Source organism: Chelonoidis abingdonii, chromosome 9, assembly GCF_003597395.2.
Source record: "Chelonoidis abingdonii isolate Lonesome George chromosome 9, CheloAbing_2.0, whole genome shotgun sequence".
Lineage (NCBI taxonomy): Eukaryota > Metazoa > Chordata > Testudines > Testudinidae > Chelonoidis > Chelonoidis abingdonii.
In genome coordinates this window covers 39,773,516-39,789,390 of record NC_133777.1, presented here as the reverse complement: position 1 = coordinate 39,789,390, position 15,875 = coordinate 39,773,516, and the positions used below count along the sequence as shown (strand labels likewise).

General features: G+C 50.3%; 1 protein-coding gene across 8 annotated transcripts in view; it reads right to left on the bottom strand.

Annotated features, from left to right (window-relative positions):
• Positions 1-15,875, bottom strand: part of RHBDF1 (rhomboid 5 homolog 1) — a 95,848-nt gene that overhangs the window by 7,554 nt on the left and 72,419 nt on the right. For all 8 annotated transcript variants that reach the window (XM_032794666.2, XM_032794665.2, XM_032794662.2 and 5 more), the window contains 7 exons: positions 8,623-8,874; positions 7,405-7,516; positions 5,971-6,045; positions 5,020-5,181; positions 3,258-3,358; positions 1,829-1,892; positions 815-909 (listed from right to left, as the gene is read on the bottom strand). In XM_032794666.2, coding sequence (XP_032650557.1) covers positions 815-909; positions 1,829-1,892; positions 3,258-3,358; positions 5,020-5,181; positions 5,971-6,045; positions 7,405-7,516; positions 8,623-8,874 — 861 coding nt within the window. The remainder of the gene's footprint in view (positions 1-814; positions 910-1,828; positions 1,893-3,257; positions 3,359-5,019; positions 5,182-5,970; positions 6,046-7,404; positions 7,517-8,622; positions 8,875-15,875) is intronic.

The following is a 15,875-nucleotide window of genomic DNA, read 5'->3' as shown; positions in this document are numbered from 1 at the left end:
TTCTCTTTGAAGTCTGGTCCTGAAGTTTTTTTGCTGCAGGATGGCCACCTTAAGGTCTGCTATAGTGTGGCCAGGGAGGTTGAAGTGCTCTCCTACAGGTTTTTGTATATTGCCATTCCTAATATCTGATTTGTGTCTATTTATCCTTTTCCGTAGACGTCTGTTAGTCTATAAGGTGCCACAGGATTCTCTGCTGCTTTTACAGATTCAGACTAACACGGCTACCCCTCTGAGTCTTAACCTATGTATAGAAATACCATCTCCATTTCCAGCATGACAAAATGCGAGGCCCATTCAGTCTACACTGCACTCAGCATCCCAAAGCACTACTGCAGATCATCAGACGGGCAGGGAAAACATTTATTCCCCCCAATGAGGGCTCCAGATCTGAAGAACAAGTCAGTCTATTCAAAATGCTCTGCAGTGTCAAAAAGATGGCTCAGAAACCAATGCTGTATATACACATTCTGTGCTGGCCAGAAGGTGCTGTGCTGGGGTGGGAAATGCACAGGGTAAGGGGGGCTGCAAAGCATGCTGTCCCCTGGCCCTCTGTCTGGCTTCTACCTTTCTGCTCCTCACACAGCACAGGGCAGGGCCTAGCTCTCTGGATGCACAAGCCTGAGTTGGTTCCATTTCTGTCTGATTTCTCTTTCAAAGTAGTGTCCTGGGCCGTGCATAGCCGGGAGACACTACCTTCTGCGGAGAAGGACAAACCCCCTGTGCCCACATGCAAATCACACAAAGCCTCTGCAAATGCACCATGTGCCTCATTCTATTTGCAGCCCTCTGCGGATGGGCAGATGGGCTCCATTACCTTCCTTTGGTCCCGATACAGCAGGGCCTGCCTGTGATCACGCAGTCCATGTGAAGGTGGTTGGTATAATTCCCGGCGCTGTTTTTGGTGCAGATCTGGATAACAACAGCAAATGGAATGAGATGGATGTGGAAACCTTTCTGCCACCTGCCATGTGAGGAGGTGCTGTGGCCATTCTCTGAGCCACCTGGGAGGCTCCTGGGAGGGGATGGGGCTGGTGCTGTGGCCACGTTCTACCTCCATCTGTGATTTGGCAGGGGAGCAGTTAATGGGGATGCACCCGGGTTTGCAACAGAAAACCTGATCACACATAGCTTTTTAGCGCCAGTTGGGTGGCCCAGCCAGCGCCCTCCCCAAGATGGGCTCCACGAACATTGGAGCAAAAGCCTAGCAGCCCATGGAGGCTCCTCCCACTTACAACAGTTCCCTTGGCTTCTGACTGGGAGTAGCAGCCTTAACAGTCAGCCCTCAGGAGAGGGCTCAGCAGGCTGGCCTAGTGCCATGAACACGGGCCTGTCTCTCCTGGCCTGGCAGCTTTTCCCCTCCCAAATACCAGTCAGGTCAAAGATTCAAAATCTCAGCCGACTGGAGTCGCTGTTCAAAGACCCAATGGCCTGGCTGAGCTCTGCTCAGGGCTCCCACACCCTAGTGGTAGCTGTGGGCCAAGTCAGCCCCCAGAGCAGCCTGGGCCCCACACTGCCCTTGCTCAACTCTTCCCTTTCTGTGTCTCCCAGCTCTCTGCAGGAGGAAGCATCTTCCGAGGCTGCCCCTGATCCCTTCACCCTCCCCCTGCACACAGCACTGATTTCTGTCTAGGGGCCTGGAATTCCCACTGACTGGTCAGTAGAGGATGTGCAAAGCATCTCTATGGTGATGAGGTGAAAGATATCGGGCTGAGGCCATCTCCAGCGCCTCTGTTCCTTGGGCAGCTGTCAGGCTGGAGTGCTCAGCACCATCTGTGCCAACCGTGGCCTGCAACTCCCTGCCCCTCATGGTGATTCTAGCAATGCTCACCGGCCACTTGGTGATGTCATCTGGCCATTCATGGGGATCCATCGATGCTGGCTGCTCACAAACCCTGAGGCAACAAAATCCAACAGATCAGCAGGACAAACCAGGCAGCAGCAGACAGGCACAAGCCAGGGAAGAGAACCCCCACTTCCCAGGAGCCACAGCACCATGCTGCTGCCGCAATCCCCAGGGTTTCCTCCAAGCTCATGTGCAATGTCTGTAGGATAGAGCTGAGGACAGCTTAGGCTGGGTCAGAGATCGCTCAGGGTCAGATTGTCCAAGCTGCCATTAGCAGTATTGTGTCACAGGGACCAAGGCCTCCGTACTGAGAGCACTTGTCACGGTACTGTGATGCAGACTGACTGACTGAAGTGCAGTCACTTGAAGGGGCACACCTCGACTTCCAGGTGCATTCGCCGATTCTACTGAATCCAGCATCTGGGCCACTTGCCAAGCAGCGAGCTGGCTGGCCAGCTACCTGACAGAGCATCCAAGCTCTGCCCTGTCTACCAGCTATCAGACTCCTCTCCATGCAGGGCCAGCCCCACACCCAGCTGCCAGCGATCCCCCAGTGCACATTTCCCCCTGCACAGGGAGTCCCAGGGAGATTCTCAGGAGTCTGGATGCTCCAGGGAAATACATGGCTCCAACAGAGGGCAGAGTGGAGCCATAGGAGGGGAAGTGACAGGCCAGCTGGGTTGACTCCCATGGATTGTGGGCTTCTGTGGTATTTGCCATAGTCACAGAGCTGCATGCAGGTGGGGCCCGTGCTGTGGCAGGAAGCAGCTAGGAAGGCAGGGAGACTTCAGAGCAGGGGATGGCGTGCAGGGCAGGGCAGGGGCCGTGTGGGATAGGATGGCTCAGCAGGGTGAATTCCAGCAGTTCTGAGCCAGGCACACAGGAGCTCCCTGCCTGGAGGCTGCTAGGGGCTCAGGGAGAGCATCAAGCACAGGCTACAGCCAGACAGCAATGTCTGAGGGGAGAGGGAGCGGAAATCAGACCAAGTATCCAATTGGTCTCTGAGTAGCACCACCCTCCCCTACAGCCCTCACCCTGTGCCCTGTTCCCCGCCCATTGACACTCCACACCCCCTTCCCCACCTCTACCCAGTGACACTGTGCCCTCACCTGTATCCAGCAGTTTGCCCCATAGTATATGAATGTATCAGAATCTCACACAGCATATTGGGGTAAGAACCACATCATGCTCCTTCCTCCGCTCAAGGCCCAGAGCAGTCTCCTTCCCCAGCTATCCACTCCCCTTGCCTGGCCCATTCTCCAAACAGCCTCTACTTCCTTAAGAAGCCCCAGGATAATGAGCAGTCCCACCCGGCTCCACACCACAACTCCTCTGTCTTGTTGCACAGACATAGCAGCCCCTGGTGCTCACCAGGCGGAGAGGCTGAGCTATGCCTGAGCCAGGCAGTGCCTACCTGGGATCCTGGTGACAAACAGATCCAAACTGTCTCTTGCCTCCTGCCAGTGTTGGCGTGCTGGGGTGGTGGGGCCACTTCACCCACACGGCCAGGGTGGACTGTGCAGGAGAGAGCAGAGGAGGCACGACTGATCACCACAGGGCCCAGGAGCTCTAGGAGGCAGAGGCATTCGCAGAGACAATCTGGGGGTAGGGTCACAGTGACTGAGCAGGGGGCTGGAGGATCAGAATGAGATGGGGTCACACACGCTGAGTACAGAGACTTTTGACAACCAGCCTACAAACTTAGCCTGATTGTGAGCTCAGCTGAGAAAAGTGAGGGAAAGTTTACAAACTGCTCCAATAAGCAATAACAGTAAGTGGTGTGGGGGAAAGGTCTGAAAGGGAGGGCGGCAGACCAAATTAGTCCAAACAAAGAGGCCTATTAATATAACTCAAGGACTGTGTTAAGATCATGTTTGTTAAACGAGACGTGCAAGACTAGAAATCAATGGACCAAAATTGGTGTGAAAGAAATTAAGTCTAATTGTTGAACAAAATAACGAAGCGACAGGTTATTTCGCCCACCACTCCCTTTTGGGGGGTCCTTAAAAAAAAAACCCGCAGGGGGCAAAAAATCAAGAAGCTGACAACAGCTGGGTGGGAGACAGGTGGCCCAGAAGGAGTGAGCTTTACTATTATGGCTGCCACCCCCCCATTCTGGGACCCCAGGATGCACCAGGACACAGTTGGGCCTTTGTCATCCTGATCCTGAGAGATGCCCTGACCAGACTGAGTCAGAGGGACCCAGCTCACATCGACACCTCCACAGGCTTCAGCTAAATCCCAGATGCCTCCCGGAAGGTGAGACTATCACACACACCTCTTGTCTCTCTTTCCTTTCACACCTCATTTCTTCCCTTTTCTATCCCTCTTCTTTTCCCTTCTATCTAACCAAAGTCTGCCTTAGCAGCCAAGACTGTATATTTTGCAACACTTACATAAGCCTGTGACCAGAAAGGCAGCTAAAAGCAATGCCCTGAACAAGATACTGGTACATGTTTTCCAGGTCTCAGCGTGGCTGATCAGACCGTGTGCTGCACCTGTGTTTCTGCAGTAGCAAGGCTCCAAGTGAGGCAGCACCAGTGCCAGAAGCTGCAGTTTCTATCTTTGCTCTCCCCTTTGTGTGTGTGTCTCTTGTATTGCCTTCCAGGAAAGGGAATCAGACTTTCACAACAGCAGCTTGAGCCCAGCTCAGCTGACTTCTCTGTTCCCCAAAAGGACAGCTATTACCTGCTTTGATACCATCTAAGAGACTTTCAAACAAAGGTTTTTCCCCCTTCTAAAAACTCTTCCCAGCTAGAGGAAAAGGGAACAACAGAAGTTGTTAGAATTACATTTCAAATGTTTTAAACTGTTTTCTATTTTCTGCATCTTAATAAGGTCACAGGATGTGTAGTGGTGTGTTTGCCATGATATTAAGCAGGCGAAAGTCTGTGTCCCCCAAACCCTGAACCTTGTTGAACTGTTAATGGGCAGTGTCTGGCTCATGTTAGTGCTGTGGAGGCTTTGGGCCCATTTATTCCATCTACATGAATACAAGACCCAGATATGTGGGAGGCTGCAGAGGTCCACACTAACAGGACAGGGAGGCTGGAGGTGTCACAGCTGCCAGGCAGGCAGGGAGACTGGCCTAAGGGGTCTCATCTGCAGCATGATGATGAGCAGTGAGGGAGGGAAGCTGTGCAGTGCTGTGAGTGGGTTGCAGTGGGGGCACTCACAGAGCACTCCTCCTCCGAAGTCTGCATGCAGCCTGACTTGTCATTGCGCACGCAGCAGGCCGAGTGCTTCTCCTTCTCTCGCATGGCACTGATGAAGTTATGCACCTGCTGGTCCTGCCTCATGCATGGTGAGAACTTCGCGCCCAAGTGGATCAGGGCCTCCTGGAAAGAGACAGGGCTAGGAGCTCAGCTGAGGGTCACACAGGGGCCAAGGGGGCAGGCAGAGCTCTGGGGGAAGAGGGAAGGAAGAGGCTTGGGAGCAAGGGATCCAGGGGAAAAGGGAAGCAGCGGGATGCTGGGCAGCAGCTGCCTCTGGCAAGTCAAGTCAGGCAGAGATGGATGGGGAAGGCAAGGGGCTGGGCACAACTAGCAATATTCACACACAGAACATGATCCCAAATAGGTGCCATCAGTCTCCTCACACAACAAGGATCGTCTGTACAAGGTCCCCCTCATGCTGGTGCCAGTGAAGGGGAAAGCACCAGTTAGGGCAGCCACCCCGGTTGCACTGACCCCTACAGGGCTTGACATGTCCCAGCTTGTGCCCCACAGAGGCAGAGGCAGAGCCAGATCTAGAGCAGGGCATTCCCCTGGCCAAGCTGCAAAGTGCCAAGCAGCAGAAGGCAGGCCCCACTGGAGACACACCACATGCCTCCCTAAGCAGGAAATGAGCCCATTTTACAGGGGCACCCAGTGCAGGCAATGCTACTCTGATGGGACCCTGAAAAGCTTGGCTGGGCCAGGCCGCAAGCCCACAAGGGAGCATGTCAGAACACAAATCGCCAATCATGGGACTTGAGTGTTAGTGGACACGGCCCTGGCTGGTCAGGCCCTTGTGCCAGGCTCACTGCTCTATGCGGAAACAGCAGAGCTGCCCCACCCCTTGGATGGAGGTGTGGGTGCACTATCTACCCCAGCCCCAGGGACCCAACCCGAGCTGGTGGGACTCACCGAGCTGGGGCCAATCCAGAAGTTTTCTTGTTGAACATATTTGACATTTTCATAAATCCCCCTGTTCATCAGGACCTGCAAGACAAGAAAGCAGCAGCCCCCTCTGAACCACATAGACAGTGGGGCACCACAGGGCACAGGAGCAATGGTAAAAAGGGGCAGGTCTCTCTCTTGGCCCCACCTGCTGCCCCCAGGTGCTGCCCACCCCAGGGGCGTGGCAGCACAACAGAGCTGAGCGGTGTCTGCCTGCTCGCTTCAGTGGCTGCCGGCCCCTCCCTGCAGCCCTGGGGGAAGCAGCGCACAGAGGCCCCCCCCAGCCCGCCCGGAGCCCCACATAAGCACTGCACCCCTGACCCCCTCTCAGAGCCTGCACTCCCACCCCCTCCCAAACTTCCTCCCAGAGCCTGTACCCCATCCCTTTCCCACATACCCACTCCTGACTCCAAACTCCCTCCCAGAGCCTGCACCCCCTCCCCACACACCCCCAGCCCCCAAGACTCTCTCTCAGAGCCTGCACCACACCCCCTCCTCCTGCACCTGCCCCAGCCCAGAGCCTGCACCCAGCACCCAAACTCCAGCCCAGAGCCTGCACCCCAGACCTTCTCCCTCACCCAAACTCCCTTCCAGAGCCCAACCTCTCACCCCTTCTGCACCCAAACTGCCTCCCAGAGCCTGCACCCAAATCCCCTACCCTAGACCTCTTCCCCCACACAAACTCCCTCCCAGAGCCTTAGGCAGGTGGGGGCAGAGTTTTAAGCAGCATGAGTGACATTGGCACGCTGGGAGAGTTTGAGGACTGGCACTGGCCCTAAGGTAAACTGAGTTTGAGACCCCTGCTTTAATACCTCATGACACTGTAAGGTGTTATCCAAGAGTCCTGGCTGAATCCCAGCTCTGCCCAGACCCCAGCCTAGGATTCCATTCAGACACCTTCCTTCTAACCCGTGCTGCAGGGGCCAACAGGCCGCCAGGACCCTGCTCCTCAGGCTGAACAGTGCCACATTGCTGCTATATGACAGATGCAGATATTACCAGCTCTGATGGGCTTGTCTTCCATCACTCAGTGATGATGGCAGGAAGCCAAAGCTCACAGGCAGACAAGCCCAACACACGTTTGTCTGCCCAGGCAATGTGCTGCCCTTGAAAAATCAGCCAGGCCTCTGCCCAGCGGGGAATTTACAAGTCTGCAGATGCATACGTGAATGCATGTGCGCCGTGTGGCTGCAGGTGTGAACATGGGCAGGTGTATAAGCCTGTAGGTGTGCATGTGCATGCCCAGCCCCTCAGGTGAGCACATTTGTCTTCCAGCTATTGGCCTTTGGCAGGAAACCCACTAACAAGTTACACAACGTGGGGAGAGAACAGGGACTCTGGTAACGAACAACTGCTGAGAAACAATCACAATTCATACCGATCGGCAGAGGATTTACTCACTGAATCTACAGTTTCATGTTGGGAAAACCCCACGGGGGCAATGCCATAGATACACACAGCAAGGATTGTGATGAGTGAATGCACAAAGGTGACCCAGTAGGTGAAGAAAGGCCTAGACAGAAGATGGAGACAATCACAGATCAGAGCCAGGAACAAGATCATGTTAATGTTTTCTGGATGTGTCTTTGCTCATGGAGCATAAGAAAAACTCCTGCTAATTCACAGGCCCTTCAATCAGCAAGGAGCTTTGCTGTGCTCTGTAATGTCTGGGCCCCATGCACAGGTGGGCAATGGTCTTCTCTGGTTTTCATTAGTACAGAGGACCAGGCACAAGTTGATCAGAGCTGGGAAAGACTGGAGGAAACGGTTTGGAGGGAGGGAGGATTAGAACCCGGGGTCACACCCTGCCGTATTCACTTCTTATGAACATTTGTACAAAGTTTCAGTGACTCAAAATGTCAGGCCTGAAGCCTAAATTCATTTTGTGACTTAAAAAATGCATCAGGGAGGAGCTAGAAGGAGATGTCTCAATTTCCCGATCCATCTGGCTAATAAGGCGGGTGGGTCTGGGCAGAGGATCACCCTCGTCAGCAAGTAGCAGATGTGCTGGGCTCAGGGCCAGCTCCAGGCACCAGCATTCCAAGATGGTGCTTGGGATGGCATTCTGCAAGGGGCGGCAGTCCCTGTGTTTTTGCCCCAAAGCAGCGCACCGAATCGCCACCACGGACAGCAGGGGTGGTCTGTGTGCCCTTAGGGCGGCAGGCCCGTTTCCACGGTGGCGGCAATTCGCCAGCAGCTTCTACGTTTAGCTGTCCGTGGCAACTTCAGCTAAACATAGAAGCTGCCACTGAATTGCCGCCACTGTGGAAACGCGCCTGCCACCCAAAGGGCACAGGGACTGCCCCCGCTGTCTGGCGGCAATTCGGCTGCTGCTTGGGGCGGCAAAAACTGTAGAGCCAGCCCTGGCTGGGCTGCCAAAGCCATGCAGGCTCCAGGGTGCTCATGGCAGGACTGTCCCCCTGGGGACCAAGGAAATGTGTTGAGTGCAGGGGTTCAAGGAATACACAAATTCCCACTGTGGATGCATGTCTCACTCGCCAAGTGTCACACATGTATTTGCAGCAAGTGAGATGCATCCCACCCAGCAGGGGACATGCTAACCAGCTCATTGCAGCCTCTTCCAGCAATTCTTGCAGCAAAGGGGCTTGCTCCTCTCACCTGTGGTCATCCATGTCCTCGATCTGCCGTTTCACGTAGCTGTCTATGCGCTTGCGGTAGGTGCGGTTGGTCAGCTTGCCCACCATGCCCAGTCCATACGGCCTCTTCTCCTTGGCAAAGAGCTTTCTGACTGGGACAGCGATGCGCTGGCCACGTCGCTGTGGGCTCACACTCACCACTTCCTGTCGTAAGCGAACCTTGGGCTGGGGTGGGGTACCTTCCTTCTGTTTCCTCCAGCCTCGCTCCAGGGGACTGGAACACAAAGCAGGACAGCAATGCTTTGCTTCTGCAGAGTGCGGCAGGGAGCAAAGGTCATTCCCTGGGCTATGGCCACAGGGTCAGAGAGGGGGACAGGACGGCAGAGCGAGGCACTGGAGGGCTCCTTCCTGTCCCAGCCATTAGCTCCTTGGAACTACAGATGCAAGAACCAATCAAGCTTCGTTGTCAGAAGCTGGTTGGGGCATGTAACTGAGTACTGGGCACAGGGACCCCAGGTCTTCCTAACAATCTGAAAGCTCAACCCCCAGAACATCTACAGGGAGAATGGAGTGGGGGAAATGCTAGATTGCACAGGAAAACCCTTCTCTTCTTGGCTTTGCACCCAAGCCCCCTCTCATCTCAGCACCCCCGCCCCACCCCCTTATCCCCCACCCTACCTCCCTGATGCTCCATCCCCCCAATGCCCTGCTCACTCCATCCCACCAATGCCTCTTCCCCTGTACCGCCCACTCCATCTCCTACTCCACTCGTACAGCCCTGCCACCCCTGCTCTACCTCCCCAACACCCACTCCCTGTGCTGCCACCCAGACTGCGCCATCCACCCAACACTCCAGCCCTGCCTCCCCATCCCCCACCCCCACCTCTCAAATGCTCCATCCTCCACCCCATCTCCCCAACCCCTGACCTCCCCGACATCCCTGCTCTGGCCACACCCACACCACCTCCCTGACACCCCAACCCCCACCCTCTCCAAAGCCCTGTCTCCAGCACCGTCTGCCCCATCTCCTCCACTCCACTTGTCCCACCTCCCAGACATCCTATCCGCTGCATCACCTACGTCTCCAATGCCCCGTCCCGTGCCCTGCTCCTGACACTGGTGATTAATATCACTGAGAAATATCTGCATTAACACTATATGAAAATTACAAATATTCACTGATACTATGTTTTACAGTCTGTGACCAAAGGGAGAAACAAATCTCTCCCAGACAGGGGAAAGACAGCTATCTACCTGTCCCCAATTAAATTAAGCAAGGTGTGACCAAAAACAATGGAAGCCCCATTTACACAGAAATCAGCAGGAGGATGGGAAGCCCACAGGAAAGAAAGACCTTGAAGTCATCCTGACTGTGATATGTAACCTATCACTTAAATCAGCTTATGTACCAGATGACTGACAGACAGCTAATGTGACTCCAATTCCTAAAAAAAGGCTCCAGAGGATATCCTGGCAATTACAGGCCAGTAAGCATAACTTCAGCACCAAGCAAAGTGGTTGAACCACAGTAAAGAAGAGAATTATCAGACACATAGATGAACATGATATGTTGGGGAAGAGTCAACATGGGTTTTGTAAAGGGAAATCATGCCTCATCCATCTATTAGAATTCTTTGAAGGGGTCAACAAACATGTGGACAAGGGTGATCCCATGGATATAATGTATTTGGATTTCAGAAAGCTTTGCAAGGTCCCTCACCGAAGGTTCTTAAGCAAAGTAAGCAGTCACAGAATAGGAGGGAAGGCCCTCTCATGGATCGGTAGCTGATTAAAAGATGGGAGGCAAAGGGTCAGTTTTCACAGTGGAGAGAGGTAAATAGCAGGGTCCTCCAGGGATCTGTACTAGGAACAGTGTAGTTCAATCTATTCATAAATGGTCTGGAAAAAGGGGTAAAAGTGAGGGGCAAAGTTTGCAGATGATACAAAATCACTTAAGATAGTTATGTTCAAAGCTGACTGCAAAGAGTTACAAATGGATCTCAGAAAACTAGATGACTGGGCAACAAAATGGCAGAAGAAATTCAGTGTTGATAAATGCAAAGTAATGCACATTGGAAAACATAATCCCAACTATACAAACAAAATGATGGGGTCTAAATTAGCTGTTACTACTAAAGGAAGAGATCTTGGAGTCATTGTGGATAGTTCTCTGAAAACATCTGCTAAATGTGCAGCAGCAGTCAAAAAAGCTAACCAGAATGTTAGAAATCATTAGGAAAGGGACAGATAATAAGATAGTAACTATCATAATGCCACTAGTGAAACCCATGGTACACTCACACCTTGAATACAGTGTGCAATTCTGGTTGTCCCATCTCAAAAAAGATAGACTAGATACAATTGGAAAAATACAGAGAAGGGCAACAAAATAATTGGAGATAAGGAACCACTTCCATATGAGGAGAGATTAATAAGACTGGGACAGTTGAGCTTGGAAAAGAGATGACTAAAAGGGGAGTATGACAGAGGTCTATAAAATCATGAATGGTGTGGAAAAAATGACTAAGGAAATGCTATTTATCCCTTCACATAGAACCAGAGGTCACCCAGTGAATCATAGAAGTGTAGGACTGGAAGGGATTTCAAGAGGTCATCTAATCCAGTCCCCTGCACTCAAGGCAGGAGTACATAATAACTAAACTACGCCTGACAGGTGTTTGTCTAACTTGTTCTTAATAACCTCCAATGACGGAAATTCCACAGCTTCCCTAAGCAATTTGTTCCAGTGCTTAACTACCCTGATAGTAAGTTTTTCCTAATGTCCAACTTAAATCTCACTTTGCTGCAATTTAAGCCCATTGCTTCTTCTCCTGTTCTCAGAGGTTAAAGAGAACAATTTTTCACCCTCCTCCTTGTAACAACCTTTTATGTACTTGAAAATTTTTATTCCCCCCCAACCCCTTTCTCTTCTTCACTTTAAACAAACCTAGTTTTTTCAACTTTTCCTCATAGGTCATGCTTTCTAGACCTTTAATCATTGTTGTTGCTCTTCTCTGGACTTTCTCCAATTTGTCCACATCCTTCTTCAAATCTAGCACCCAGAACTGGACACAATACTCCAACTGAGGCCTTATTAGTGTGGAACAGAAATTAATAGGCAGCAGGTTTAAAACAAACAAAAGGAAGTACTTCTTTACACAACACACAGTCAACTTGGGGAACTTGTTGCCAGGGAATGTTGTAAAGGCCAAAAGTATAAATGGGTTCAAGAAAGAACTGAAGAAGTTCATGGTGGATAGGTCCATCAATGGCTAATAGCCAAAATGGTCACGGATGCAACCCCCTTGCTCTGAGTGTTCCTGAGTCTCTGACTGCCAGAAGATGGGAGTAGACAACAGTGATGGATTTTTCTATAATTGCCCTGTTCTGTTCATTCCCTTTGAAGCACTGGCCACTGTCTGAAGACAGGATACTGGGCTAGATGAACCATTGGTTTGATCCAGTATGGCCATTCTTACGTTCTTGCAGTATCTTATGTTGCCTCTCTAAATAAAGTAGTTGAACTTTGGAAGATATAAGTAAGGACAAAGGTCATCTTTGGGATCCATCACCAGACAAACACAAGGGGCCAGAGCTCTGCAAACTGAAATAGATGGGCCCTTCAAACAAGGAAGGGTTGAAGCCACTGGAAACTGAATATAGGTGAGAAACCTGCTTAGGCCAAGACCTTTCACCTAGGAAGACAAAAGAAGTCACCCTCTTTTGCTTTTGTGGAAGGTCTTGACTGAGGAAAAAGTCAACCATGGCTGGAAAGAAGAATAACTGGTGAGAGAAGCCATCTTTAACAAAGCCTGTACCTTGCTAGATTAAGTATTAAACTTTAGATGCGTGTTTTCACTTGTATTTGCTTGTAATTTCTTTTACTTGGCATCACATAACCTTTGTCCTACTGTTAATAAATTTGTTTTTGGTTTGTTTGTTTTTTCCCTTAAAAACCAGCTCAGTGCTGTGTTTGAAGGGAAGAGTGTATCTCTCCCAGTTAAGTTAATATACTGTAAGGTGCTTTTGTCTCTTTAAAGAAGCAAACAAACCTTATTTCTTCTCAGGAGAGGGCTGGACACTTCAGGGCACACGGTTCTGGGAAAATTCGGGATTGGGAGTGCATTGGGATCACCTTGCAAGTAGCAACCCAGGTTGGTAGAAGCCACGGTAGGGCTGTTGTGCTGTAGGCAGACTGTCGGAGTCAGAGTTGCTGCTCCAGGCATGCACAGCATACAGACTTGTGTGTTCATCTGCTGATGTCCAGGCTGTAAGCCAGAGCAGCAGGGCATTCCAGGCAGGCCCCTCACTGATCTGCACTGCACCCCAGAATGTAACTCCACCTGTGCACCACGCACCTCAGATTGGAGAATTCTTGCAAACAGTGTCTGTTGGTCGGTGCCTATGCCTTTGCCACCATTGTGCTCCACATCGAGGATATAAGGGGTGGTGTGGGCAGATGCCTCTCCAGTTCCTTCTCTCCTGTGAATGTAGACATGATCTGAGGCAGAGGGGAAGGAGGGTGGGTAGTCGAATACCTATAAGGGCCCCACATCTCGAAGAACTCCTGCTACCACAAAGTAAATTCCCTTTCTTCTTCAAGCACTGGTCCCTGTGTGTCTTCCACTGTGGGTGACTGGCAAGCAGCACTCAGAGAGGAGGAGGTGGTGAGGATGCAGGTAGCATGGCTGCCTGTAGAACCACCATTCTGACGGATGTGTCAGCGGAGGAGTCTTGGGGAGGGATCAAAACTCTTCAGAGTGGACTCTGCTCTTGTGCTTATGAGATAATCCCCTGCTCTCATGGAGAATCTGTCAAAGGGTCCCTGGCCTTGCTCTTTCCGCTCCTATGTCAGGTCTTGTATTAGGAGGCATGTTCTTCAATGGGTCTAGTCGACGTACGGTGAGGCCAACAGCCTGGGTCCAACTCAGGCCGCAAAGCTTTCTCCATGAGGTGGTTTTTAAGTTGGAGTTCTGGGTCCAGCTGGGGAAGGAGTGGCACATATTGCACTTGGTGGATATATGCACTTCTCTGAGACAGTACAGGTATCACTGGTGGTCACTGCTGACCAAAAAGGGGCAGTGACAGGAGACATTGTTTCAAAATACCGGTATTCTGGGCATCATCTAATTCCTGTACTGCGGAGGCAGGAGGTTCCCCAGGAAGGAGATTTAAACTACTCACTAACTATACTAATAAAACCCATTAACAATAGCTACAATGCAGAGCTGAAACGGTAAAATCTTTTACATATTTACAGTTTTGAAGAAAAGGATGAGGCTGAAGAGAAGGGAGAAGCTCCAGACACTGGAGATTCTGAGTCAGGCTAGGAGGCAATAAGAAGGTACTTTAGAGGCATTTGGTGCGCTCAGCCTCTTATGGCCTTGCAGTGGAGCATGAGGATGGCAAAGGCATAGGCCAATGGAAACTGCTTGCAAGAACCCTCTGGTCTCAGACGCATTTGCAGCGCATGCATATCCACAATGGATGACACATAGGGGCCAGCACTTGAAGAAGAAACTGAGCACAGCCCTAGGAAATCTTGTAACTGGTTCCTGGAAATCCAGCACAACAGAGCATGGCCTTAGGGTGGCTTTATGTTCTCTGGTATCTTCGAGTGACTGTTGTGGCTGCCAGTAGTATCAGACTGTGTCCAATGGGGATTCACTGCCCACCACATCACTTAGTTTTGGTGTGGTGGTTAGTGAATATTGTGAGTGCTCAACTTTTTGGAGTGTGCATTAGGGAAAGAAAGAATCCACATAAAATTAAAAAGTGCACATACAATACCCCCAAACTTTCCTCTGTGTTTGTAGGTTAGTTTCTGTGTTGCAGAGTATAACAGATGACGTTTTAAATGCTCAAAAGAAATTTAATAAAACAATCTTTGTAACCTTCGGGGATGCTCAGTGTATGAATGATTAGATACAAACTCTTCCAAGACACTCTGAGAAGAAGACTGTGTTACGTGTCACTTGGAAAGTCATTCTCCTCGATAAGCAATATGGATTCAGATTTGACCTGTGGCCTAGCCTTGAACACCTCTTTGACTCTTGGGAGTTTGAGGTGTTTCTATGTGTCTTTAGAGAGGCACTGCCCTCAAAATTACCTGCTATGAAATCCCTGGTTTGGTTTATGACCAGGTGCATACCTGACTCCCTGAACTGACACCTTCAATAGTTTGATACAGTTCCCTAGAGTTTGAATGAAATCATTTTTGCTTTGATAAATAAAACCATTAAAATGATATAAAAATTGAAACACTGGGGATTAGCTTTTGCCCAAAAATTGGGTCTCATTCTCACTGGAAATGTGGCAAACTCCCAGTATTACTTCCAGCATCTGTGTCATAGCTGGTAACATTCTCAGGAACATGATGAGGGAAAGCGTTAGCACAATGAGATGGATTGTGAGCAGCAGAACCACGACAAGGTCCTTCCCCATGTCTGCTGTGCATTCACACCCTGGTAAACTCATAGAGCCAAGAACAAGGCTCCCCTCTGCCAGTGTGAGGTGTCAGTTACTCAGGGAGGCTCTGACTTATCAGGAAACAAAAGGAAATGACAGTTTGATTTCTTGCTAGTGTGAGGAACCTGTTACTAAAAGGAACAGTCACAAGAGTGAAATGCCCACAAGCTGCATGGAAACTTTTTAAAAACACCATAATAGAGGCTCAAACTATATGTATACCCCCAAATTAAAAAAATATATAAAAAGGGAAGAGGACCCAAAAAATGCCACCATGCCTAAACAGAGTAAAAGAAGTGGTTAGAGACAAAAGGGCATCGTTTAAAAACTGGAAATCAAATAATACTGAGGAAAACAGAGAGGAGCATAAATTCTGGCAAGTCAAGACTAAAAGTATAATTAGGTAGGCCAAAAAAAATTTGAACCAACTAGCAAAAGATTAAAAAATTGCTGTTAGTTTTTGTAAGTACATCAGAAGCAGGAAGCTTGCCACATAATCAGGGGGGCCACTGGTTGACGGAAGTGCTTAAGGAGCACTCAAAGAAGATAAAGCTGTTGCAGAGAAGCTAAATTAAATCTCTACATTGATCTTCACTGCAAATGATGTGAGGGAGATTCCCACACGAACTTTCTTTTTAGGTTATAAATCTGAGAAATTGTCCCAGACTGAGGTATCAATAGAGAAGGTTTTGGAACAAACTGATAAATTAAATGGTAATAAGTCATCAGGACCAAGGATATTCACCCAAGACTTCTGAAGGAACTCAAATATGAAATTGCAGAACTACTAAGGGTGGTATGTAGCCT